A 27,168-nucleotide genomic window follows, 5' to 3' on the forward strand; every position below is an offset into this window, starting at 1 on the left:
AGACGGCAAGAACATGTTGCCTATGCTTAGGCTACATTTCCAGTATTTTCTAGTAAAGATTATATACAAGTTTAGGGAACACAAATGACTTTATTAAAACATCCCAACAAATTTTTATAATATTTAAAATGAGAGCAACAATGTTTCATCAAGAAAGTAACAAGTTCTATGAAAAGCTAAACATGCAAGAACAATGGCTATGACAAAAAATGAAGACTCCTATCTTACCAGCAGGAAAGGTTCAGGGTCATCCCTAATTGGAGCAGCTTGGAAAGAAAGTACAAGAGCAAGTCTGATATTCTTAGGTGACATACTATCTTTAGTGTTTATAAACTTCCTAACATAAATGTATGGAGAGGACACCCAATGTGGGGTGATGGTGATGACACAAAGGCATCAAGAGTTATTAGTCTATACATTTCTATTTAACATCCATACCCGTCCTTAAGTAGGTAGGTCTATAATGTTATAAATCTTCTGTCCACCCATGCAGAACAGGCCTTTGGGAAAGAACAATATAACCATTTTTTCCTTAGACATCTCAACTGCCTTGTTTCATAAATATGCCATTCTATTAAGTTAGTTTTTATCTTCGATGACATATGAAAGATCTAAAATCAAATTGGCTGTCTCTACAGCCACCTGTAGGCCACTAAGCTTGGCAGTGAAACAGTCCACAGTCAGGTTGCTGGCTGAGCCCACAGCTGCCTGGGAAAGGCAGGTTTGTGGTGCAAAAGGATGATGAGTGCTTTTTAGGAAAGACCAGCTGAGTCCTTCCTGGCTGTTGTATAAGCCACAGCCACATCGAGACAGCCTATCGGGCCAGTGAACAACAGAAGCAGAATCTGATTGACCCGACCAAAAGTGTCCATACTTCATGTCAATGAGGATTTCACCACCATCATGTTCCAAAGAGCCAGCAACGGACTCCAGAGCACTGCAAAATGCTTCAGCAACAATCTGGAGTTCTGCTCGAGAATAACCAACCTCTTTGACAATGTCTTCTGCCTCATTATGAACCTAGAGAGGAATAAGACCAGTGAAAACATACAGATCAACTAATATAAAAATGTTTCAGAAAAACATTATCTGAATTTTAAAAAGTTAATTACCAAAGGTTCTTGGGTTTTATGACTTGGTCTTTGTCTCACAAAATAAGAACGGCTGAAAATTTAAGTAATGTGAGCAGGATGTCTAACTTACCTTGTGTCTGATATAAGCAGCCAAATGTGTTTCTGTACAGCCACCTCCCAATAAAACCCATGGTTCCTTGATTGTTAGCTGCAAGGCATGCATTGCTGTTTGACATGTGAGCTAAGGAAGAAACAAATTAGAATCAGGATCTCACTGTGGTATGTGAGCTGTCTCATGCTCTCATAGTAACTTAGACTGTGAACTCAGAGCCCTATTTTTAATTTTTAACTCTTTCTATGAGTGGCAGGGGAAGGTGCATGCCAGGACACATGGGAGTTTGATTTTTCTTTCCACTGTGTGGGTTCTAGGAATTGAACCCAAGCTTGGTGGTAGGTGCCCAGATTTTTCTTTAATGTAAAAAGGCTGTTTCTGTGTGTGTGTGTGTGTGTGTGTGTGTGTGTGTGTAGGGAGTTGGGACTCAGTTCTCTTCTTCCACCACATGACTCCTGGGAATTGCACTTGGGTCATCAGGCCTGGTATCCAGTACCTTTATGCACTCAGATATCTCCGCAGCACAAAAGGTCCAGATTTTAATTCAGAAAGAGCAAAATCTATTTTATCAAAGTAGTAATGTGACTAATAGCATTTCCAATAAAGACTAGAGAATGAAGAGGGACATGTAAGCCATATGTCTGTTTGCATAAAATTAGATTAATATTTTCTTTCATGTCTACTTTGCTCACAAACATATGGCCTAAAAACATCTTCGGTAACGAGGCTTGCTGGTCCTTCCATTAAAATCAAAGTCTAAACAAGTAAGATGTACAAATACCATAAAGTCTTTAGAAATGATAGCACCAAGCAATAGTAAGTAAAAAACATGCAAATCTCTGATTTACTAAGGATGAATCTTTAAGCATATATTAATTTTAAAATTCACAATTCTGTATATTGTCAGTTCACTTATATAAAACTTGAGAAAACAATAAACTCTAAGAAGTGGGTGATTGGGAAATTCACTTTCTGAGTAAATTATTCATACACATTAGCAGCAGTACACAACAGTCCAGACATGTTCAACCTGTGGTGTATGGGTCATATGCCGCCCAGAATAGCTATGAATGCAGCAGCATGTTTGTAGATGGCACTGTGGTATCATTTCAAAGGGTAGGCAATTCAAGTCATTTCTTAGAAAACCTTCCCATCAAGAACCTTTAGGTTTCTTGTAAAAAGCAGAAATGATAAGTGGTACAATACACTCCAAGTTTACTATAACAGCCAACTAAATTAGCTTCCTTGAGCCTTTGCCTCTCCTCTTCCCTCCTTTGGTGCTGGGATTGAACCTTGTATATGCTCCACTCTTGAGCTGTATCTCCAGCCCCTATTTCTGTCCCTTTTTGTTTTTACTTATTACATCACTATGGAAATTATGGAAAAATGTGAAAAACTAAAACCACCACAGCCCTCAACCTGCAGCTCCTGCCATGTGACTGCTTCATCCCTGCTGTAGGCCCTGAAGTCCACCTACCTTCAGCTCCTCCCAGGCAGTGTCATTTCTGCTGCAGAGGAGCAAGCTGCAGGTAGTTGCCTCATTAGGAATAAGATGGAAAAAATGTTTGGAGCCAAATCTTGCAGAGCACACACCTTTGACACTTCCGTAAGTAGAAGAAGCCATTGTGTTTAGGGAACCAATAGGCGTTGCTCCTATTTTTGTAAAGTATGGAAAATATAGAACGTATAAGCAAAGATGGAACTCTTAAAATGAATAAATATCACAAAATTCCTAGTAAGTATAAACCCCCCACCAAAGCTTGTCATTTAAAATTTGAAATAAAGGATAAAGAAGTAAAATGCATCTTCTTAGATCTCTGAAATACACATTCTTCTATTTAAATGATATATTCCTGCTGGCCTGGAATTAGCCATGTAGACCAAGCTGGTCTTGAACTTGCGGTAATCCTCCTGCTTCAGCTTCTTGAATGTTGGGATAACAAATGTACACATGGCTATCTCTGCTTGTTTAGGCTGTTGGTTTATGAACTTTTGTCACTGCTGCCTTTCTATTGCTGTGATAAAATGATCAAAAGAGGAAAGGGTCATTCTGGATCGCAGTTCCAGGTCACAGTTCACTACAGTAGAGAAATCACAGCAGCATGAGCTCCAGGCACCTATTCTTACCACACCTACAATCAAGAAACAGAGGGATGTGTGCATACACTCTAGTGCTTAGCTGTCTTTTCAACTTTATACCTCCTAGGAATTCCTGCCCAGGGAATAATGCCACTCACAGTGGTCAGGTCTTTCTGGCTCAATAAATGTAACCAGGTATTATTGATTCATTTAATTGTATGTTTACTGCTGTGAATTAAACCCAGAGTCATGCCCAACATGTGCTCTACCACTGAGCTACATTCCCAATCTTACAGACCTATCTGAAAATCTGTTAAAACCTATTTTATATTCTCAGGAAAGGGCACACAAAAAATTGCATGTATTTTGAGGAAGTCCAGGATTCCTGAAGGCCTACTTAGAGATAAAAAAAAAATCCCACATTAAGAACCTCATTAATTTGAAAAAGGGTGAGAAATGTCTTTTTAAAAAATTTGTTTCAAGAGATCTATATAGGGGATACATACACACACACACACACACACACACACACACACACACACACACACACTTTGCCTAGGAGCTTTAAAAAAAATGTAAATAGGTATGCAAGTGCCAAAATAAAGAATATAACATACTTATCTCACTATACTATTCTTGATTTATTTGTTCATTCCCCCACTCTCATGGGGAAAAATACATAAATCATAAGTTAAAATCTGCAAAATCTCTTAATGTAGTTGTAATATAGGAATCTATACCAACCTCTGTAAGAAATAACACTTAACATTTGAGTATCAAAACTATAAGTTGCAGCAACTCACTTTTTTGGAGGCCAGATTTTTTAAAGATACTTTCACGTAGTCCAGGCTGTCCTTGAACTTGCTATGTACATGAGGATTGAGGACCTAGATCCTCCTACCTCTTCCACCCAAGTGCTGCGATTAGATGTGTTCCATGTCTAGAGACCAGAAAACTAATGGAGTCAAAATTTTCATGTTGTGTTCTAGGTATATGGGCTAAGTAACAAATCTGGACTAGTGCAGAAAACCAGTGCCCATTTACAACACTGGTGTTATGGGAAAACGTTCCACACGTTAACTTACCAAATCCAGAATACCCAGTGTACATAAGCTGGAAACAGCCAGACCAATGTAAATTAGTAGATAACTTAGATCTGTCCTACAGTACCAAAAATGAATTCCAAATAATTATTTTCATGTTCCTAGCAACTTTCATTTTGATGGTCATTTGGCTGATAGTACCCAACATTTGGCATACAAGCTGTTTTTAAATAGTGAGCTTTAATAACAGTTCAATGAGTTGTAATTCACAAGGCGGAGAGTGTGTCCTTCTAGCTATTTGGGAAGCTAAGAAGGCTCCCTTAGTGTCAGCACTTTGAGACCAGCCCAACAACATAGCTGGAGCTTGTTAAAACAAAAGCAACCATTGAAATCAATATGGATGTAACTGATATTTTTGAAAGTTTGTCAGTGCAGTTACAGGGACACTGACTTGAGAAGTGGCTCACATAAGGGACTTTTGTTCTTACCATGTATGTGTGTTTAGTCTGAAGAGTTTGTGATTGTTACTCTATATATCAATTCATCAGATGGTTGTAAAGGTGTGAGGGCCAGGCCTGTTAGAGACCCTGACTGTAAAAGGTGCTCTTGGTTCTCAAGAATCCAGCTACAAGTATTCTTGGTAAATGTCAAACATATATACATATACCCGCCTTCCAAATTAGGAACAACTATTTGGGCAGAAGTACAAACATTTCTTGGAGTTATGATAAAAGTAAAACTGAATGTAATAGGATTTAAAAGCTTTGTAAATTTTAAAATTGTGTGTATAATATTAAAGACCTTATAATAATGTTAGACTTCTCAACTGCCTTTAAAATACTAAGGGTTAGGTCATAACAGACTACACTTGGAGTTGAAAAGTCCATGGAAAATGCTTACCACCATTTTGTTTCTAGTAACTGGGCAAAGGGATCTTTTCCACAAACGTTTGACCACCAGAATGAGTCAAATGCTGTAAGGCTGGTGGCTTCTAAAGAATTTCAAGGTATTAATAGTGACAAATACCAAACTTCTCTGCTCAAAAAGGGAGGGTGACATATTAGCTTTAATGTGCAAAAGCCAAGAGAACTTTTTACCTGTCACTTTGCTCAGGGGTTCCATCAGAGTCACTCCAACTCTGTCAATGGCAATAATGTGATGCTTGCTGAGGAACTGTTTCAAAGATGGGTGTATAACTTTTTGGCACAGGACAAGATCTACACGGTCACTGACTAGCTGCCTTCCCAGATTAAGCAACTGCTCTAAAACTGCATTCTCTAGGGACACTTGGTAAGGGACCACCATAGTTCCTTCTCCAGCATCAGAAAAATCTCCAGATAAAGATACACAGAAGAGTGCCACCTTGGGGGCACCTGACTTCTGGGTGGGTAATAATCTCCTTAATTGAACTTCTGACATTTCAATGAGCAGTCCAGGCAATACAGTAGAATCTGTAACTCCTTGGCCCTTTACGGGAACAATTATACTTTTCCCTAAAATGATTCGGTCTTCTGCACTTTCTGGGATTGTAAGTAAAAAAGCTTTCAAGATCAAAGCACTGATGTGATCAGTTTCCTTTCTGGTAAGCATACAGGCAGGTTTGCTGGTTAAGATACTATGTACCAAGCCAAAGAAGATATGTGTACTACTGAAGTCAACTGGGATTCGACAGCTACAGGCTTCAGACTTGAGATAACTAGTGCAGAAACTCAGGAAGTATTTATTTAACTTAATAACTGTCGTGGGTGTCAAGCCTATTCTCTGAATATTTTCAATCAGGTTACAGCACAGAATGGCTGTAAATAAACCACAGTCACTGAAGCAGGTCACATGATTCTGCACAGCTGCTGTTAGGACCTTTAATGCTGGATGGGTGACTGAAAGGTTTCGAAGCAGGGCTGAGGACTGGGAGGTTGCACACACACACCCTCCCAAGCCATTGTGTAGCTGCTTCAGCCTCCCTGAAGGGCCATAGCATGAGGCTAGGACTCCCTTCAAGACAGACAGTGTGGACCTGACTCTCTCACTTGTCAATGGTTCAGTTTTACACAGCGATGGTTTCTTAGCTTCGAAACGAGACATCCTGCTTCAGGTGGAACTTGTACAGGCAGCTTTATTTTGTTTACAAGTTTTTCATTTATTGCACTGTTGTAGGTTACATTAAAAACTATTCTTCATAGATGAAAGCTTGCATATTCAGCATTATCAGCTATAAAATCAAGTTGTTTTCAGACAAAAACCAGTATATATTAATTTAATGACATTAATAATCCCAAGTATTTATTTTGCTTCATTCTTCAATATTCTTTTGTTTGTCTCTGGACTGAGACTTCACAGACTCTTTTGCAGCTCTCTGTATAAAGTATGTTCCAAGATGGACACCTACGAAAGTCACTCCAGCTACAAGAAGCCAGTTCTTTCTAACCCAACTGGGGTTTCTCATTTCTTCTTTTATTATCAAGTTCAGATTCAAAGTTGCTTCTTTCTATAAGAAATTAAAAACATTTAGAAGAATAATTCCAAAGTATTTTATAGGCAGCAGTTTCATAATTTTAATATTCTGCTCTGTTTTTAGAAAAAAAGATTTTAACTGTCACAAGCATACTGGAAATGAGAAAGGGAAAACAATGGACTTAATACTTGTTTCTAGAAAAAAAAATGGCACATTATAAAATTAAGTTTTTTTTCACCCTTGCTGACTAGTATTCATGGTACAGCAAAGGTACTCTGCACAGTTCCAGAAGAGAAAGGTCCCAGCTCCAAACCCTTTGATCTACAATAGTGACCTTCCTGCATAACTTGCTGGTGCAGTAGTGGCACAAAGGCTAGTGTAACCAACCACTACATGATTGGATTTCAGGCCCATTTCATGAGATAGAACTACACCTGTCATTGCCAAAGTGTCCAATAACCGGAGACTAGGCAGACCTAGAAGAAGACATGATTATTCTGCTAAAAGATCATGGCAATAAAATGACTCCTAATGACATTCTGCTGTATGCATAAAATAGTGTCTTGCTCAACCATCATCAGAGAAGCTTCCTCCTGCAGTAGATGAGAACTAGTAGAAACCCACAAGTAGACAATGTGCAGAGAATGAGAGACCTTGGAAGACATGGTCCTAAACGGGAAATCTTCATTCAACCCTTCCCCCTCAGGATTCAGGGGCCCATGTGGAAGAGGAGGCAGGAAGATTGTAAGAGCCATGGATGTACATCCATGTAAGGTAATGGATGACTCCAAGGAAACATGTCTTACAGATACAGCAGGACACACAAACTCACAGCAACTGTGGCAGCATGCACAGGTCCAAAACAAATGGGGTCTCAGTGCTAAGATGGGGAAGTAGCCATAAGCTCCCATTCCTAGCCCAGAGGCTATCTGCAACAGACAACTGTTTCTTCTAGAGTTTCACTGAGTATACAAACCACACATAAAAGCAGGTCCCATGGCCAGTGGATGGCTAACACAAAAAGAACTCAATGGTATTATTGGAGATTTTTTTTTTTTGGCCTTATATTGCATCTTTTTTAAACCTTATTGGTCTTTTGCTTGTATATTATGGTTTCTGATTTTGTGTTTTTAATGGGTTTGTTGTATGTCTCTATGTCTCTGCATGTGTGTTTCTTGTACACTTCTTTTGCCTGTTTTTATTTTCTTCTTTTCTTCCTTCCTTCCTTCCTTTTTTTTTTTTTTTTTGCCTGTTTGGTTTGAGAGAGAGAAAGCCTTGAAAAGATGGGTAGGTAAGGATTTGAGAGGAGATGAGGGGAAACTGTGACCATAACATATTGTATGAAAAAAAATTATTTTCCATTAGAAATAACAAAAATACTAAGGCCTTGTTCTCTCAAGACTTAAAAAAAAAAAAAAAAAAAAAAAAAAAGTTTTTCTTTGAAACTATGTTTGGACAGGACTGCATTGAAATCAAATCCTGTTTGTAAATACATAACAAGATAGCTGTGGTGGTTAGTTTTAACTGTTAACTTGACAAATTCTAGAATCACTGGGACATAAACTCAGTGAAGGCAATTACTCAATTAGTGGAAGACCTGCACACTGTGGGTGGCACCATTCCCTAAGGAGAGGATTCTAGACTACATACAGAGAGTAAGCTGAGCACTGCCATGCATTCAGTGACTGTGGATATGAGACCAGCCACTTTGAGTTTCTGTTACCTTGATGTCCCCACAATAGAGAACTGTAACTTGGAATTGTGAGCCAAAACCAAAACAGAACAAAATGCAAAAAAAACTTTCCTCCTTAAGTTTGCCAGAATATTTGTTAAAGCAACAGGAAAAGAAACTAAGTCAGCAGTTGCAAGCATTCCTACTGTAGAAACTCATTAGCAGCCTGCATTTAATTGAATCAATCAGCAAAACAACTGTATTAGTATACAAACTATGTTTTAAAGACTTAGTCAATCATTTTCAAATCCCAAGTCAACTAATGCTCTCCAAAATGTTGGTAAATGCCAATAAATAAAAAAGACCTAAAGAATGTGGTCAATGACAAAGAGAAAGGAGGTCATGCTTTGCAATTCAACTTCAAATGCTAAGCCCCACACAACGTTATCATATACAAGTGGAGAAACACAGGCGCATTAGCAGTATATGTAAGGGAGCAAAGGGCACGCCTTGAGGCATGATATCCTGATGACTTAATAATAACATATGAGAAATTCAGCTTGTGGATTTTTATCTGTTGAGGCCTGGTTTCATAAAGTTGAAGGTTTAACTAATTATTAAATCATTATTTTCAGGAGTGTGCTAACCACGTTTGCCATTTGGACTGAATTTAGCATCAGTTATATTAATCTTGGGTCAGCAAGATGGCTCAATGGATAAACACCTGCCATTAAGTCCTGACGACCTGAGTTTGAATCCAACATCCACAAGGTAGAAGAAGAGAAGCAACTGATTCCCAAGTTGTCATCTAACCTCCACATGTGTGCTGTGGTACAACACCCAACAAATGAATGAATGAATGAATGAATACATAAATACAATTATTAAAAAATGTTTTAAAATAGCACTAATCTTACTAGTTAGCCTGTGGTACTTCTCAAAGTAGACCATGGCTTCCTATAGTGGTACAAGCCAAACTGATTTAAACAAGGAATTGCCTAAGGCATGTACCACAGTCCTATCTACAATTATTGTTCAAAACAAGGCCAACAACAACAAATGAAGGTAGGCTTTTGTTCTAACTCCTAGTTTACAGAATCGGATGCAATCAGCTAAATTCATAATGTGGGAAATTTCTAACAAAGTAGACAGGGGAAATGCAATCCTCTAGAAATAGGTATCATTTACCAAATGTGTGCATGTCTGGATCTAGACTCTAGGAAACCCATTTTTGTAGCTGGAGGTTTTCCTGTGTCCTGGCCAGCTGGTGGTTGGGACAAATCTCTCCAACTTGTGTCCCCCAAGTAAACACACAGAGGCTTATATTAATTATAACTGCTTGACAATGTTATATTACCATGTAGTGCTGTGTGGTTTTGAACTTGCAATCCTCCTGCCTTAGTATCCTAAATCCTGGGATTACAGGTATGGAGTGTACCACACCTGGCCCTCTGAAATCATCTATTGCTCATTGTCATCTAACATCTCTTACTATGTTCACTTAATATTTTAGAAAATTCTTTCTTTTTTCAGCTTTAGTACTTCATTTTTGAGCAAGGAAGTTTTTTCTCTTCAAGTCTGACTATACATGGCCTCTCAACTCATGAGACAAAAAGTTCTACACACACACACCCTATAATGGTCTTAAAGAGTCTGAAAGGGCTCATCTAATTCATCTAACTCCCTTTTACTACCCAGGAAAAATCTTTCTGACTAGGAACGGGTCAAGGGGACTTGCTGATCTTTTCAGAGGATCCAAGTTCAGTACCCGTACCCAAGTTAGTGGCTCAAAGTTACCTGGAACTCCAGTTCCAGGGGTTCTGTCACCTTAGGCCTTTGTGGGCACTCACACACAAGCGGTACTCATGTACACATGTGTACATACACACATACACGCAGACACAAACTCTGACACACACATAAATCCTTTTAAAAACATACAGATTTTATAATACAAAGACTAACCCTAAGGCTATTATTTTAAGTTGTCAAGTTTCTAATATTTTGTTTTGTTATTCAACTTTTTATACCAAAAAATTAACTAATATTTTAAATCATGCTTTATTTTTCTCCTTATGAACATTTAAAAATAAAATCTTGATTGAAATAAATTTTTGTTGCTGTTGTTGAGGTAGGGTCTCACTATGCAGCTACGCTGCCCTCAACTCCTGATCCCCCTGCCTCAGAATCCAGAGTGCTGAGATTATAGGTAGCAATGATCAGCTCTTTTTTTTTTTTTTTGGTTGTTGTTTTTGCTTTTCAAGAAAGGGTTTCTCTGTGTGTAGACCTGACTGTCCTGGAACTTGCTTTGTAGACCAAGCTGGCCTTGAACGCACAGGGATCCACCTGCCTCTGCCTCCCAAGTGCTGGGACTAAAGGCGTGCACTACCACGCCTGGCACAATGATCAGTTTTTTTTTTTTTTGGTTTTTTTGAGACAGGGTTTTTCTGTAGCTTTGGAGCCTGTCCTGGACTAGCTCTGTAGACCAGACTGGCCTCGAACTCACAGACATCCACCTGCCTCTGCCTCCCGAGTGCTGGGATTACAGGCATGCGCCGCCACCACAGCCCGGTTAATGATCCATTTTATAGCAAGCTAGGATATCAGTCCTCTTTAAATGAGTAAAGCTGTTCTGAGGTTCTTCTAAAACCACTGACCTTATGCCAGAATTTACAGCACATTTCTCAACTCAAGGTGAAAAAAGACATATTAGAAAAAAATGTGCTGACGTGATGGCTCACACTATACTTACAGTTGGGAGGCTGAGACAGGAGTCCTCCTCTAAGTTTCAGACCCAGCTGTGGCTTGAGGGAGACAATTACAGAATCGTAATTCTTTTCAGGGAACCCTTGGGGCCAGTGAGTTTCATACTTTAGAATTTCTTGGACTGTGTAAACATATAATGAAAAAGACGGTGCATACCACAATCAACACAGCACTCATAAGGAAAGGCATCTGAAGTTTAGGATTAAGTGGAAGAAATACTTCCAATTGCCTCATGTCAGATAAAATCAAGTTTTGCTGCTAAAGGAGTTTAAAATTCAGATTTTGGAATTATGGATAGAGGATTATAGACCTGAACTATATAATCACATCCTCTTGAATTCAGTCATTTCTACTCATAGAAATTATTTTGAAACTGTAAATATAGCTATTTTTGTCTTAAAAATGAGTGTTTTGGGTATATCTTAACAAAAACAATAAATTTTTAGTTTAGGTTTTGTTGTTTTTCTTGCCAGAGTGCTATAAAAACTAAGTTCCACTTCCCGGAAAACAGCAAATGGCTGACCAGATCGAATGAAACTTACCGGCAAAGTGCAAGCCTGCTACCTCTCCTAGGTTTGGCTCTTCGGCTGACTTGCAAGTGCCAGACCATCTGGTTCAGGGGTGTTGTCCTTAGGGATTTGGAAGACAGGGCTGTTTTTGATTCCGTGCCACCCCAAATGTATGAACCCAATTAAAGGTACCATAACAATCAGAACTTTGTATTCTCTCCAGAGGTTCTGAAAGCTCATAGTCTGTTGATATCAGTACACCTAAGGAAAAAAAAAAAAACATTTAAAGGAAAAAAAATTAAAATTAAACCAACCCCTAAACATAAATGGTCTCAAATCATGCCTACAAACACAAACAGTATAGTGCACTTCAATAACATTCACTTACAGGCTAGAGATGGCTCAGTGGTTAAGAGTACTTGCTGTTCTTCTAGTGTGCCTGGGTTTAGTTCCCAGTACCTACAAAGCAGCTCACAACCACCTGTAACTCCAATTCAAGGGGATCCAACATCCAGGTCTCTGCTGGCATTGGGCACACATGCAGTGCAGACATCCAATGAAAGTAACCTCTAATACACACAGTAAAAAAAGCTGACTGTGAAGCAATTTCTCATAGTCAAAGTTAAGAATGAGCTCCTGTTTGGGAGCACTGGCCTAGAATTTCCAGAATGTGATGAAGATGAACTCCCCAGTGTGTTCTGAGCCTGTCACAGATTGCAGAGGTTGACAGTGGTCTGGTGCTACTTTCCCTAAATCAGAGCACAGGTGTCTGTATCACTCATTCAGTTAGATTAGGTATGTTAACCAAGGCTGAATGAACAGATATACTTCTACCTTGTTACAGTAAATGGGTAACTACACCTAAGGGCCACAAAAAGAAAACAGTGAGATACATACTTCAGACCACAAGTACCTTGAAAATTTATTTCACTTCTATCTATGACGGCAACTACCCCCTCTTCATTTCTACATAAGAGATTTTATTTCTTGAATTTTCCAGTAGCTTTCATCAGGTTTTCTAAAATTGTTACATCCCCAGCTGAAAGAAGATTTCCTGGTGGCAGAAATGGCATTAAGGTAGAGGGAGAAAAAAATCCCAAACACTTGGGTTCTAGATATCAGGTTACTCTGTTCCTGTAACAGTGTCAATTAAAATCATTGTTTGGTTATTTTCCCCTAACAATTTGAATACAGGTTTTTATTATTTTTCGTTTTATTTATTTATTTTTAAACAAGAGATTCATATTTTGCCTATGAGGTTTCCTGGGCGCCATCTGCTGGTACTTTAGGCACAGTGTAAGGAGTTCATTCTGCTTTTTAAAATACATGAAAAACAAAATTTGCACAAAATGCAACACAATCATGAAGAGAACAACAGCTAGGATGTTAGAATTAATTGATCCAGATCTCATGTTTAGGATGGTTGGTGTTTACTACAACTTCATGCCTTTAATGAAAAGGTTGATGTTGGATATTTGTGAATTCATTACTTCTGAATTTCAATCATTGCCTCAAATAGTTCTTTTAAAAATTTAATCATTATAAAAATAGTTCATGTTATTTTCAATTTAAACAGACGTTCAAGCTTGGTCCTCAGTCTTGACACCAGGCACAACTGAAAAAAGGCTAGAAGAAAGGATTCTGAAAGTTTTCATCATAAAGAAATAACTTTTGAAGGGACAGTTATGTTCAACCTGATTTAACATTATGCGACATATACATTATCAAAACACATGCCTTATATGTATAGTTTTTAAGAAAATGAGTGCACATCGTGTTCATGCCAAACATGTCCAGCATGATAAAGAGAACAATGGTTTGCCTTTTCTGCACATTTTCTAGACATATCTCCTAAAATGGCAGCAATTTTATTAGACTTTTCTAGTCTTATAAATATAGACACACACTAAATAAACAAACTTCAACTCCTGATGAACCCATGGTTAAAAACTGTTCTACAGTTTCCACTCTGTACTGTTCAAGGATACCTCAATCAACATCTATGTCAGGAAATATATCAGTTGTCAGTAAATGTTAAAAATCAATACATTATGAGAATTTTATGGTCTTCACCGTTACTGTTAGTTCAGTGTATTTATGATTAAAAGCAAATAATACTGAAACCCTTACAAGACTTGTATGAGGGTGTCATTAACTGTGGAGTCCAAAATACAATTGATTAGTGGTTGAAAAATGACAGCCCACTGGCAGTCTGGGATTCATCAGAAAAGATACAGTGGTGTGGAGATGTCTCAGAGGTCTCCCATGCCCTATCACTGGTTTGCCTGATTATCATCTGATATTATGTCTGAGTTATAATTATCCTGATTATCATCTGGCTTTGGTACTGGTGGGGGAGAAGGACTGGAAATCATGCAGATTCTTCTAGATAAATGTTCAGTTGCTTGGCTCTCAGTGTGACAGCAGAGATATTTTCATCTGCCCCTATTCTGCTCTAAAATTTCATAGGGCCAATTTCTACCCTTCACCATTTTGAGGTTTTCATTTTATTCTACCTTTGTTTTTGCAAATTACCTATTAGCTAGAGAATGGTAGTTATGGGATATTAATACTCTAAATTTCTTATCTACACTGTAAAAATGTACTCATCCCAGCTCTTAACCTTCCACACTGTCTAAAATAAGGAAGCAGTTACCTATTGTCCAGTTTCATTTGCTAATACACTGTCAGTTCTAACACCATTGGCCACTCTCTTCTATCTTCAACCTATCACTTTTGAAGGTCATCTTCCTCTGCATGCTGTGACCAATTTTCTCCACTGAAAAGAACCAAGGCCTAGTCTCAGGACTAGGAATTACAGAATTATTGAGGAGACAGCATTCTTCAAGGTCATCATCCATCCTTTGGCAAAATAGCTATTTAGCCTGGGCTACCTGAAACTATCTCAAAACTAATCACAACAAACAAAAACAAACCAATCTGAGTCAATAACAACATAATCCTCTTTCCTTTCTGGACTGCTGTTATTTATACCTGGATTTTGTTTGGGGGTAGGTGGTGGAGAAAGGTAGATATGGAGGGAAGGATGACTCAGTACCTAAGAGCTCTTGAAAAGGACTAAATTTGGTACCTAGCAGCCTCATCAGGTGGCTCCTACGTACCTGTATGTGACTCTAGTTCCGAGAGGACTGGACACCTTCAGGCCTCTGAGGGCACCGGCACTCACTGCACATATCCCAACAAGGACACAAACATGTACATACAACTAAAAACAAAATAAGATTAAAAGTATCTTAGACTAAGCTGGTCAACTGGGAGATCTGGATATAATGTATTCCGCCCTTTCCTTCACTCTTCAAGCCAGTCACCACATCTTGTCATTTCATATGAACCGTCCCCCGCCCCAAACCCATAGTTCAGACACTTATGACCTCTAAATGACTTTCCTCTTTTGTGGTCTCATCATCAGTAGCACAAGTCACCACCTGGGAACTTAGTAGAAGTGTAAATTCTCAGGCTGCCCTGACGACTGAAGTGGAAACTCTAGGGCATTGTCCAGAAACATTGACTACAATGAAATCCTAAAGGACTACAGGAAGCCCTAAAACTGAAGTTTGAGAGCTATTGTTTGAGTGACCCCCAACAGCCTCTGTACTCCTAACTTACAGCGAGGAATGGGAAGTCATGCTGGTTTGCCTGGAAGATACAGTGCCATTTTTGACTGCAGAGTGAAAGTTTAATCTTACAACATTCAAAGGCCATCACGATTTAGTTTCTACTGACCAGTTTTCAGAGACTAGAGCAAATCAGGTTAGTAAGAATGCATCCAAAGGCAGTGACTAAAGGGACTGAGCTGTGGATTCCTACTGCCCGGGTTTCAAACGTGACTTGAACCCTTTCTGTAAGTGAACTGCCTTAGTTGAGCCACTTACTCTCCGGGTCACTGGCAAAAGAGTAATAATGGCTTCCACATCAAAATCTGCTGTGCAGGCCAGGCGGTGGTGGCGCACACCTTTAATCCCAGCACTAGAGAGGCAGAGCCAGGTGGATCTCTGAGTTCAGGAAAAGGCACAAAGCTACAGAGAAACCCAGTCCCGGAAGAAAAAACAAACAAGATGTTACAAAGTAGCTAACAGTCATGTGTACAAGCCAGGTAAACTGTGAAGGAAATAAGAAAACTTCTAAGGCTCAGAAAAGCAGCAAACACTGAGTAGAGGTCATGTATGCTTCTCTGATGACAGTCAATAAAGTCACAGTTACCTAGTGATTAGATCTGAAAGTTCTGATACCTGATCTGCAGTTTCAGAAATGTTGGACAAGAACAAAAGCTTTGAGCAAACTCAAGAATCAACTTTAACCTCCACCACAAACTAGTTATCATTTTGGGGAAATCAGAATCAACTTTAACCTCCACTACAAACTAGTTATCATCTTGGGGAAATCAGTTCCTGCCGCAATCTCACAGACTATCACATTATAAGAATTATACATATTTATAACACTATAGTGTGAGCACGGGTAAGTGTTCAATGCATGGCAGCTGTTACTGGGACAGATGCATGACTTTTAATACATAACAGGAGACCCCTCCAGAAACTCCTGCTTGAGCAATATGATTATATAGCTAATCTTTTGGTTATAATTTACAAAATTAGGAAAATACTGTATTTCTCCAAATGTCTCTAGTGTTCATGTCAATTTTCACTTAAGGTACGTGTGGAGTTACTTTTGTTCAAATCCTCACTAACTGTCCACACATCCTGGCAATATTATTAGACTAGGAAAACCACCAAGGTGAATAAGGAATTGTGTTTGTCCTCTGAGCCAAGAACAAGTTCAGAAGGCGGTGATCTCTATAATCCATGACTGAGCACTGTATAGGAGTCAAAACAAAAGAATTAAATCAAGTCTGTAGCAGCCTTTCTTTTGGGCCACCAATTAGCTCCCAAATCATGACACGGAGACATGTTAATTATGAATGCTCTGCCTTAACTTCTGCTTGTCCCACTAGCTCTTATAACTTATAAATGAACCAGTTTCTCTTCATCTACATTTTGCTTTGGGGCTTTTTACCTTTCATTCTGTATGTCGTCCTACTCCGGGTTTGGTTGGCGACTGTCTAGCTGGCCCCAGGCTTCTCCTTCTGTCTCGTTCTCTCCTCTCTTCTTTCCTCTTACTTAATTCTCTCTGCCTGCCAGCCCCACCTATCCCTCTACTGCTTAGCCGTTCAGCTTTTTATTGGACCAATCAGATGCCTTAGGCAGGCAAGGTAAAAACAGCAACACGTCTTTACATAATTAAACAAATGCAGCATAAACAAATGTAACACATCTTGGCCTAGTTAAAAAAGGCAGCACAACTTTACCTAGTTAAGTAATAGTCCGCAACATGAACAAATGTAGCACATCTTTACGTAGTTAAAGTAATAGTCTACAACAAATGTACTCATTTTTCAAAACCATACTTCTCTATTTCCTCTGAATTAACCCCAATGTTTTTTAGTCAATATTCACAATTAGCTAACAGCCACATGCCACAGAGAACGTGGCTGCCACTTGTTTTGTTCCTCTACTTTATTCTCAGTGTAGAACAGAGATTAGAGAATCTTGCTTGCTTACTCCTCACAGGGTGGCTCGTTACTAGATAGATGAGCAGGGGCAACTTTGTGTTTCACAGCAGAGGATAATTTTGTATTCTGTATTACATCATCTCCAAATATGTTAGTAGTAGCTTATCACATACAAATCAATAACCAACAATAACCCATAACCTTCAGATCATCTCACATACAAACTGTGGTTGGTTGGTTGGAGCTAACTCTCTAAGCCAGGTGGTGCCTGGAGGAGTACAGGGTTGATATCAGTAGACACCAACTATGCTCTGCTCCATGCAGTGCCTGGGTCTAGATGTCCAGACAATGAAGTGATAAGAGATCTTAAAAATCTCAGAAACTGGTGTACCACCTGCCCAGAGGTTCAAGACTGAGCTCTAGAATGACAACTGCCTTCGTGCTCATTTTAAGTAGTTTAGGCCATTTATTTCCTCAGGGAGTCAAACGCCTTGCTGTCTCAAGTTGCCAGCAACTCTAAATAAAGTGTACCACTGGCCAGGTGGTGGTGGCGTGCTCCTTTAATCCCAGCACTTGGGAGGCAGAGCCAGGTGGATCTCTGTGAGTTCGAGGCCAGCCTGGTCTACAAAGCGAGCTCCAGGAAAGGCGCAAAGCTACACAGAGAAACCTTGTCTTGAAACAAACAAACAAACAAACAAACAAGATTCAATTTCTGAGCTGGGTGGTGGTGGTGCACAGCTTTAATACCAGCACTCTGGAAGCAGAGGTGGGAGGATCTCTGTGAGTTTGAGGGCAGCCTGATCTACGCTGCCCTCAAACTCACAGAGAAACCCTGTCTCAAAAAATCCCAAAGGAAACAAAAAAGATTCAACTTCTGGTTCTTGTAGTATTATGGGCCTGGCATTTCATTCACAATTTTTTTTTTAAAGCCTTCCGCTGCCTTTAATTTTTTACTGTGTGTATGTGTCTGTCTGTCTGTCTCTCTTGCGTGCACACATTCCTCAGCTGTCCGATTTTTTTTCTTTTTTTCAGAACTGAGGACCAAACCAGGGCCTTGCGATTGCCAGGCAAGCGCTCTACCACTGAGCTAAATCCTCAAGCCCTCATTGACAATTCTTGAGCTTCAGCTCTTCTTTCGGATGTCCCTTATCCACAGAGCCTTACTCTGAGCACTCAATCTAGAACTTGGCTTTCCTCTCTTTATTATTTCCTAGGACTTATTACTAGACTACAAGTTCCAGGCGGGAAGAAACCTGCTGCCAGTCTAGATCACTGATGTATGAAATAATGTTACACACACACTACATGACAACGAGAAAGCAGATGATAGTAATAAAAAAAAAACAAAAAACTTTTTTCCTCGGAAACATCAAAAGATGATCCAGGAATATGAACATGACTCAGGGACTCCGCTTATGTCAAATGTCCTTTTGATTATACAATCAAAAGCCCGAGTGCTGTTTCTGCTTTCTCAAAGTTGGCACGACCATGCTGCCAGAAGCTCTATGCTCCAGTTTCACGTTTCGAGGGAAGCCCCCATGACTCGACAGTCCCCGGTGCACCGGCACCCTCCCCCTGAAGGAGTAGAGGAGTTCCGGGTTGCAGGTGATCCCGACTATTTCCCAGGGAAACTGCTCCATCTAGTTCACCGCGCGGGTGGCTTTAGGAAACTTTATTCCAGTTCCACCGGGTACTGGACACTTCTGGCCACCCACACTCACACACCCATCAGATAGCCACATCCTGAAACTACTTTCAAAGCCAGCCCTGGGCACTCCCCGGTGGCCCGCTGCCTCCGTATCCCCGCCCCCAAATACCCTTGGCCCAGGCCACCCGCGACCTTCGCGTGTGGGGACGCAGGGGGACCGCAACTGGCTTCTCCACTGGCGGCTCCGGCGCTCTCACCTGCCCACCAGTAGCTGCACCTCGCGGCCAGGCCGTCGCCGCTACCGAAGCCAAGAAACCGTGCTAGCACAGCAGACACGCTGCGGAGTCCCGCCACCTTTGCCCAGGGAGCAGGAAGGCGCATGCGCAGCTCGCGGGCCCCGCCCCCTCCCGGTATTGGCTTGAAGCTCCGGCTGTCGAGAACCGCGGCCGTCACCGAGGTGTATTCTGACTTTGCAAACTACCGAAACTGAAAACGGTCAAACACCCATCACAACATCAAGAAGGCGACAGAATGTGCAATCTTCTGCTCTCTTGATAGGTATTTCTGGAATGAATGAAGAAGTCAGCATTCTTGGCAGCTTTTCGGCCTCTGACCAATCACAAAGCGCCTCCTTTTGTCACTCAGCGCTCAAGCCCCACCTCTCAGGATGCCTAAAACTGTAGAAAGTGGCTCCGCCCTACCGCCCCTCCCCGTCCAGACTGAGGCGGAGCGCAGGCATGCGCAGTCCGAGCAGGACGCCAGGCAGGACACTTCCGCCCAGTCTTGGTGGGGGTTTAGGCAGAAGTCGAGAGTCTCCAATTCCATGCCAGTACTGATTGTTTAATTTCCTTAATTTTGCAGTTTTTTTTTTTTTTTTTTTTGTCTGCTTCAGAGAAAAGTCTTTTGCTCCCTCGGACCATCCGAAATACTATGAAGTTATGTTGAAGCATATTTTAAATTAGCTTTTCTCTGGCATTTGTGAAAGCCATCTTTTCTTTTTCAACCTATCTTTTAATCTTCTTTATCAAAAATACTTTCCACACCTGCGCTAGTAGTTTTGTGATACCATGGAAACACTACGGGCTTTTTTCCCCCCTTGTTCGTCATTATATATTGAATTACAGTGATTCGTTATCTGCCAATCGTATTCATGGCATTCCCAGCCTCTAAACAGTCCGCTTCTGCCGCCATTTTTATTTTGGTCTCTTTATAAAGCTTTGAGATCAGTAACGGGAGCCATTTTTTGTTTGGGCAGATCCTTACGGCTATCCCGCTACTTCACCTAGCGTTTCGCCGCCATTTTAGGTTTTGGCACTGGCTTCCAGCCCATGTGAAGCCGGTTATGCCATCTTGTGTTTGGGCGGTGTTTGCAATCTCAGACGCGCGAGACGACACTGGGAAAGGGGAAGTGAGCCAAAGCCTCTCTGAGGGTTTGCCTGCCGCCTTTTTGGTCTGAGTTTCCACATCCAGGTGCTGGTCCACCAGTGACCCTGGACAGTAACAAAACATAAAAAGCCCGAGCCCACCTCCCGCCACCAGCATAGGTAAGAGCATGATACTTCTGGCAACCTAGCTGTTCCCTCAGCTGGATTGAACTGTTGGCCCATCTTCTGTACCACTACGTGTGTTTGCTTTGAATTTTGAGACCTTACACAATCTTTCTCTTAGGTTTTCCTTCTCGCTCCATTATTTTTTGACAACACTCAGATCTGAAAAATTGTTAAACATCTCTAGGAAGACTGAAATTTAAAATGAAAATAATGTTGAGAATTCTTCCCGAATAAAAGAGAGCCAAATGGACGGGACAGCAATTTGTATCAAATTATGGCTGCCTACATCCAGAGGTGTAAATATAGCCCTCAGGGATGATGATGATGATGACGACGACTACTAATATTTTCCCTCCAAGACGTGGTTTCTCATGCAACAGCTCTGGATGTCCTGGAACTTGCTTTGGCTCGGCTTGCTCCTGCCTCCTGAGTGTTGTGATTACAGGCACTGCCCGGCATTCTCAGAATGTTTTAAGATGTGATGTAGGTTGTGTTCGTTCGTTCGTTCATTCATTCACTCAGTGCCCTTGTTTAATATTTAACTAGCTCTATGCTATAAAATATCAAAGAAAAGTTTAAAACAAAACAAAAAACCACTCAACCCTTTCTAGAGGCTCTCATTCAATTCTCTTGTCATGTATTAAGCTGGAACCAGGAACACAGTGTTCTGTGGTTCTTAGCACTGCTGGACCAGCAACTTCACGGGTTCTCACTTCTCCTATTTCTTCGGTGCTGTATATAACCATAATTGTAAGCCAGTTGGCTAATATTCAAGTTACTGTGGCCTTGTTGCTCAGTGTAGTTATCTACCAGCTGGGTCAGCATCATCTGCGAGTTTACTTGAATGATTAGAAGTTGCATGTGGGAACATTATGATGTTGACTTGGAAACTTTGGGCTGTGGCTTACCTTAGCATTTTGTAGCCCCAGGCTTTCTTCTGTGTATTCATTTAGTGAGAAATCAAAATCAGGAGTTCTCAATCTTGGCTGTCCATGACAGTCAACTGGGAAGCTTCTAAACCAAACTTCAGACTAGTTCTAGACAGAAATCTAGACTCTGGGAGGAACTGAGATGCTACTAAGGTATTTGATAGCACTGAAAATGACGTGTATGCTTCTCATGCTGTTATGAGTATGCTTGTTTTTTCCCTTTTTCTGGTGGCTTTACTTAAAATACTTAGGATTTTGAAGACAGTGAGGAATATTAGATTGGGAGTGTGGTGAACCAGCCAGCTTCCCAGTAATTGGTTACTTTACCAATCAGCATCCAGTAATTGGTTACCTTACCAATTAGCTTTGCAGTAATTGGTTGTTTTGCCGTTTCTCTCTCTCTCTCTCTCTCTCTCTCTGTATGTATTAAGTGAGAAAGAAGAATGAAAGTCACTTGTTTTAATGAGTCGCACATGAATGTTTCCACTGTGGCTATGTATGGTTTCTAACTGTGAAGGAAAACATTATTACACTTCACTATTGGTTGTTTGCAGTTTTACATGCTGTATGGTATATTGAGGGTGGTGATCATGTGGGTGGTTAAGCAAATCAGCTCTGAAACGTCTGGTCTGGCTTTACACCCTACCTCTTCCACTTACCAGCTCCAAGCTCTGGAATCTAATAGACATTACCTACCCTTGTGCTTTTAGTTTTGTAATTTGTATGGTAGGACTCATGTGAGGGTTAGATAAGTTAATACCAGAAACATGCTTTTTAAAAGTACCTGACATGGACTGGAGAGATGGCAGAGCAGTTAAGAGCTATGTGCTCTTCTAACATTTAGTTCTCAGTGCCTATGTCAGGCAGTTCACAATTGCCTGTAACTCCAGCTTCTTGGGGGAATCCAAGGTGTCTGACAGCTATAGGTGTCTACCCTCAGATGAACATACCCACACACAGGCACACACCTAATTACACATAGTTTTTTAATTACACATAATTAAAAATAATAAGTTTTTTAAAAGAAGTAAATGGCACATAGTAATAGCTATGAAAATATTAACTAGCTGTTTTTAATTATATTATAATTAAGTCTTTGGATTATTACAGATTTTGTTTACGCCTTCTGATGACTGAAATTCTTTGGCTTTCCACTATGTGCATTTATTTGAAAAAGAGATTGGTCTAAATACATTCTCCCAGGCCAGGAAGATGACTTTTAAATAACTTTTAAAGTCAAAAGACCTTCTTTTAAACATAGCCTTTATGGAGATGAAGTTGTGGTACCAATAGCAACATCTGTTTAAAGTATACAGCCTAGTATGCTTTACATGTATACACCGGTGAAACGTCACCACAATCAGATAATGAACATATCCATGACCCTCAAAATTTTGGTTTTGTTCCTTGGTAATTCCTCTAGCTGCTCCTTTCTAGGCAGTTGCTGACTTATCAGTATAAAGAAATAGGCATTTTCTAGATGGTTATCTCAAAGGAACCTTGTTCTGCATGTTTTTATTTGGGGTATGTGTAGTTATTTTGAGTATCATTTTTGCTGTTATATTGATAGCTCATTTCTTCCCCCCCTCCATTTTTTTTTTCTTTTGTGGTGCTGGAGATTGAAGTTAGCGCTTTGTGCTTTATCACAGCTATACCCACAGATTCTTCAGCCTGTTTGAATTGCTGACTTATCAATGTGTGGCTACATAATCATCTCTATAATTCACTGGTTGATAACCATTGGGATTTTTGTTTTCAGTGCTCTCAATTTCACTTAGCTTTGTTCACTAGCTTGTTTAAATTGAAAAAACAAAACTAGTTATTTAGTGCCTTCTGTATACAACGAAACCAGAAGAGGACAGTGGTAAAACATTTTGTGTTGTTGTTTTACCTTTCTTTTATATAGTTTTTGTTTGTTTGTTTGTTTGTTTGTTTGTTTTTGAGACAAGATTTCTCTGTATCATATACCTAGCTGTCCTGGAACTAGCTCTGTAGACTAGGCTGGTCTCCAACTCACAGAGATCCATCTGCCTCTGCCTCCTGAATGCTGGGATTAAAGGTGTGAGCCACCACCACCCGGCTCTTTTGTATAGTTTATGCCTTCTTATGAATCAAGTATGACATTTTTAAAATGCAAAATGTGGTGTTGGAAATGTAGCTCAGAGGTAGAGTTCTTGCCTAACATGCATGCGGTCCTGGGTCCAACATGAAACTCTGTTTAAAAACAAATTTCAGTTCTCAGGATCGAACCTTTCTCTTGCTAGACAAATGCTATATCACTGAGCTTGCACTTCAGTTTTGAAGCAGAGTCTTGCTAAGTTGCCCAGGCTAACTTTAAACTTACAGTTCTTCTCTATCAGTTTCTGGAGTAGCTAGGATCACAGGTTTTGCCCACCTGGATTATTTATTTTTAATAATTTTAAATTGTGTGTATACATGTGTGTCTCTGTGTGGGTATGTGTTTGTGAGGGCAGGTACTTCTAGAGCTCAGGAGAGGATGTTGGGGCTCCTGGTGCCAGAGTTACAGATGGTTGTGAGCTGCCCGACATAGGTACTGACATGGGACCTTCTGACTTATGTCCAATGCAAGAGCAACAAAAACTCTTTATATACATAAATAATCATTTAATCTGCCTTAAATCTTTAAAGGTTACTATGAATATATTACTTTAGAGATTTTGGACAATAATCTGTGTACATTAGAGACCTATGAGATAGCAAAGTAGAGATTTGTAAAGCCAAACCAGAGACATCCCATTTGTCAGGAGATGGAGAATACCACTTATACATTAAGGTTTAGTGTTTTGGTTTATCATTTGCATTATGTTAGAATAAGTCAAAGTTTAAAATTGGATTTGATTTATGTTACTGTGGGGGTAATACAAAATACTGCTGTAAAGTATCTTAGATATAAAACTTAATTTACGTCACTGACATGATTTATTCTCTAGAAAAGATTGATGTTTTGTAATTTAAAATATTTTAAATTAGCATGTCATAAAAATAAAATATTTCTTGGTTCAGTTTTCTGAGTTTTGACTTATGTGGAGTTATGTAACTACCACTGAAATTGGGATATGGACCAGGTCTATCATCAACCTCTGTCTCTACCCACAAGCTCCCACCCAATTTCTCCAGCTATCCCTTATGTCTCTCTGTCCTTCAACCCTTAGCAACCAGTGAAACAATGATATACTCTCCAATGATACTGTCTTTGTACCAAAAAGATTAAATATTAAGAAGAATATGTTAATAATAATAATCAGGATGCCTTTTGTTTGTTTGATATTTTTCTGCGAAGGTGATTGGGAAATAGCAATTATGAGAATGGTTTTTGGGTCATAAAGTAAATTGCATGATATCTGCTTGTACATTCATGGGTATATTTAAGACTAATCATACTAATCATCCACTGAGATTCAGGAACAGAGCCAAGTAATGACATATATGACCTCGGAGCCCAATGATTATCCTGTTTCATGGAGAAGAGAACCAGACACAGAGGAGTTGAATAGGCTCAGGCTATCTGAAGAGGCAGAATTGAGAGTCTAAAGACATTATCATACTGTGTGAGGATGTCTGTATGTGCTTCTGATGAAGTACTACATAATACATAGATGTTGACTGTCAGTGAAGCATCCCATGCAGTGTTGGCTGGACTGAAACTCAGCAGGAAGGAGAGACTAGGTCTTGAGTCATGTGATTGGCATGACAGCAGTTACAGAAAAGTAGAATCAGTGCTTGGGATTGATCCTGTTACGGTATTTCAACATCTGGTCTACATTTAATAACAGGAAAGGGAAAAAGTCAGATTTTTGTTGTTTGAATGATTCTTTTTCCATTGTTGACGCTTGTTTGGATCTGTTTTATAAGCATGCTAGGCACTTAGGTTGCTCCCTGAGTCATAGGAACATTCAATCCTTTTTTATGCTGAGGTTGTCAGTTAACCTTTATCTAAGTTGTTACCAGTATCCCTTTTGCTCAGCTGTCCTTATTGACCTTTTACAAAAGTTTGTTTCTGGGTATCAGTTTAATAATAACAGCAGTGTGTTGGGGGGCAACAGTGATGATTTCTCATGTTTTAATTACAGTTGTAATGTCAGAAATCCTAGGACCCTTACTGTTTTCTGTTCTACTTCTATAGCTGGAAAGCTTTTTGGAAAGATAATAGAAGCATAATAATTTCTTAGATAAAAAATTGAAATGGAGAGGTTAGAAGCTTAGAGTTAATATTTGGCCTTTTAAACTGGGGTGGCTTTGCTTTCAAAAGTTTGTCAGCCAGGCCAGAAATACTGAAAGAAAGACAAATGGGGATTTCACATTGCCCTCGATTTTCCCACAGAATAATCTAGAAGGTCACTGACTTTCTTTATTTGAGTTTATCTGTGCTCTGTAGTTAAATGACAGGAAAATCATGTGGTATTGTCTAATCTGCTTCTATTCCTTCCCCAAATTAATTTCCCTAAAAAGCTTAGCCTCTTTGCCTCCCTGTCGGCACACACATGTAAGCGCATGAGTTTTGATGGGGTCACATGTTATCCAAGTATCCTTTTTGTGAAGGAATGCTTGTTTTCAGTTTAGAGAAAGTGAGCCCAGGAATACAGAAGAGAGGATGATCGTATTTGTAAGATTTATGGTGTGCTATAACTCCTCTTCAGACTTGTGTAAAGTGTATGGTTTGCATGTTCTTGGAAAATACATCTTTTTGGAGATTGTCTTGGATTTCATAAAATGAGTCATCAAAGTAAAAATGCCAAAGACTTTAGACTTTAATAGATAGCTCTGTAGCAAAGGTTTATTTTTGACATTAGTGCTTGAAATCCTAAGCATTGATCGGGCTTGCTATTCTTGCAGGAAAGTTGTTCCCAAATTTGAAACTTAATTTCAAGGTTAATATCATTTCTCTTCAAATGACTGTTAGAAGTCAGTGTTTTAACAACAGAAGCAATCTGGAAAAAACAGTGAAAGGCTACACTGAAATGGACTAAATTTCAACCACACGTCCATTTAATTTTTAAATTTATATTTGTGTATTTACTTACTTGTGGTGGGTTCAATGTTTTAGAGCTAAGAATTGAATCCAAAGGCTTGAACATGTGAGGTAAACCCTGAGTTACATTCCCAGCCTTATTGTACATGATTTCCAGCATAAAACATTACGGTCTATATACGAATCACAGTACTCTCACCTTTGTCTGATTAATTCAATATTTATTAAATGGCTTGTTTATCAACATTTAGAATACTTTTACTTCCATTTGAAAGATTTTATGGAGAATTTGGGATTGGAGACAATACAGTTTCATTGGATAAATGTATGTAAATATAAAATATATTAATAGCTTATAGCATCTGACTGTTAGGACAGTAAAGTTGATTAAACAAACTTCTGTTGTATACCTGTGTGATGGCTCAGTTATTAAGGAAGACCTGAAAAGACTTTGTCCTAGGAAACCTCCAGTCAGGCAGAAGAGACTCTGAGGACCAGGATCCTGTGGAGTCTAATAAGCAGAGTATGAGGGCGGAAGTGTAACTGGCCAAGAGAGGAACAGTTCAATCTGAACAGTCACAAAGGGCTCCAAGGAACAGGTGGTCCCACTGGTGGATGTTGGATGATAGGATACTTTAGAAGGGGACATCAGCTCAGTATGTGTGGGAGGAGATACCAATACCTAGAGATCCATAATCAAGGACCTTTGCCAAGGGCTGTTTGGGTGAAGTCAGTGCAGATGTCAAGGAGGTTGGTTCTGGGAAGGAGGGTGGGAAGGATAATAGTCAAGGGCTTTTGATGCTGTGCAAAGCCTG

At 39.7% G+C, this 27,168-nt stretch overlaps 2 protein-coding genes across 4 annotated transcripts in view; one reads left to right on the forward strand and one right to left on the reverse strand.

Moving 5' to 3' along the window:
• Positions 1 to 70: 70 nt before the first annotated feature.
• Mkks (McKusick-Kaufman syndrome) lies at positions 71 to 19,470 on the reverse strand. 3 transcript variants are annotated; one of them, XM_036185315.1, is made up of 7 exons: positions 19,142 to 19,470; positions 14,829 to 14,932; positions 11,740 to 11,967; positions 5,405 to 6,792; positions 2,663 to 2,838; positions 1,204 to 1,314; positions 71 to 1,020 (listed from the first exon to the last, which is right to left on the reverse strand). In XM_036185315.1, exons 4-7 carry the CDS (start codon positions 6,387 to 6,389, stop codon positions 580 to 582), a joined length of 1,713 nt encoding a protein of 570 aa, XP_036041208.1. In that variant the 5' UTR covers positions 6,390 to 6,792; positions 11,740 to 11,967; positions 14,829 to 14,932; positions 19,142 to 19,470; the 3' UTR covers positions 71 to 579. The 3 variants fall into 3 exon arrangements, with proteins under 3 accessions (XP_036041208.1, XP_036041207.1, XP_036041209.1); XM_036185314.1 differs by lacking the exon at positions 14,829 to 14,932 and having other exon boundaries at positions 19,142 to 19,468; XM_036185316.1 differs by lacking the exons at positions 5,405 to 6,792; positions 14,829 to 14,932 and having other exon boundaries at positions 19,142 to 19,468.
• Positions 19,471 to 20,282: 812 nt separating this feature from the next.
• LOC118583075 (SLX4 interacting protein) overlaps positions 20,283 to 27,168 on the forward strand; it is a 172,990-nt gene continuing 166,104 nt past the window's right edge. The window contains exon 1 of the mRNA XM_036186369.1: positions 20,283 to 20,428. The gene's annotated coding sequence lies outside the window, so the exon portion shown is untranslated. The remainder of the gene's footprint in view (positions 20,429 to 27,168) is intronic.

The sequence above is a fragment of the Onychomys torridus genome, chromosome 4 (assembly GCF_903995425.1).
Source record: "Onychomys torridus chromosome 4, mOncTor1.1, whole genome shotgun sequence".
In the NCBI taxonomy this organism is placed as follows: domain Eukaryota; kingdom Metazoa; phylum Chordata; class Mammalia; order Rodentia; family Cricetidae; genus Onychomys; species Onychomys torridus.

Bases quoted from the DNA above. Each gene is read 5' to 3' on its own strand.
- Mkks (XM_036185315.1), bottom strand. From the start codon at position 6,389: ATGTCTCGTTTCGAAGCTAAGAAACCATCGCTGTGTAAAACTGAACCA. The intron at 1,315-2,662 runs GTAGGTGGACTT...TTTCTTCCTTAG, and splicing joins CTGCCTGGGAGGAGCTGAAG to CTCACATGTCAAACAGCAAT. The intron at 1,021-1,203 runs GTAAGTTAGACA...ATTCCTCTCTAG, and splicing joins CTGCTTATATCAGACACAAG to GTTCATAATGAGGCAGAAGA.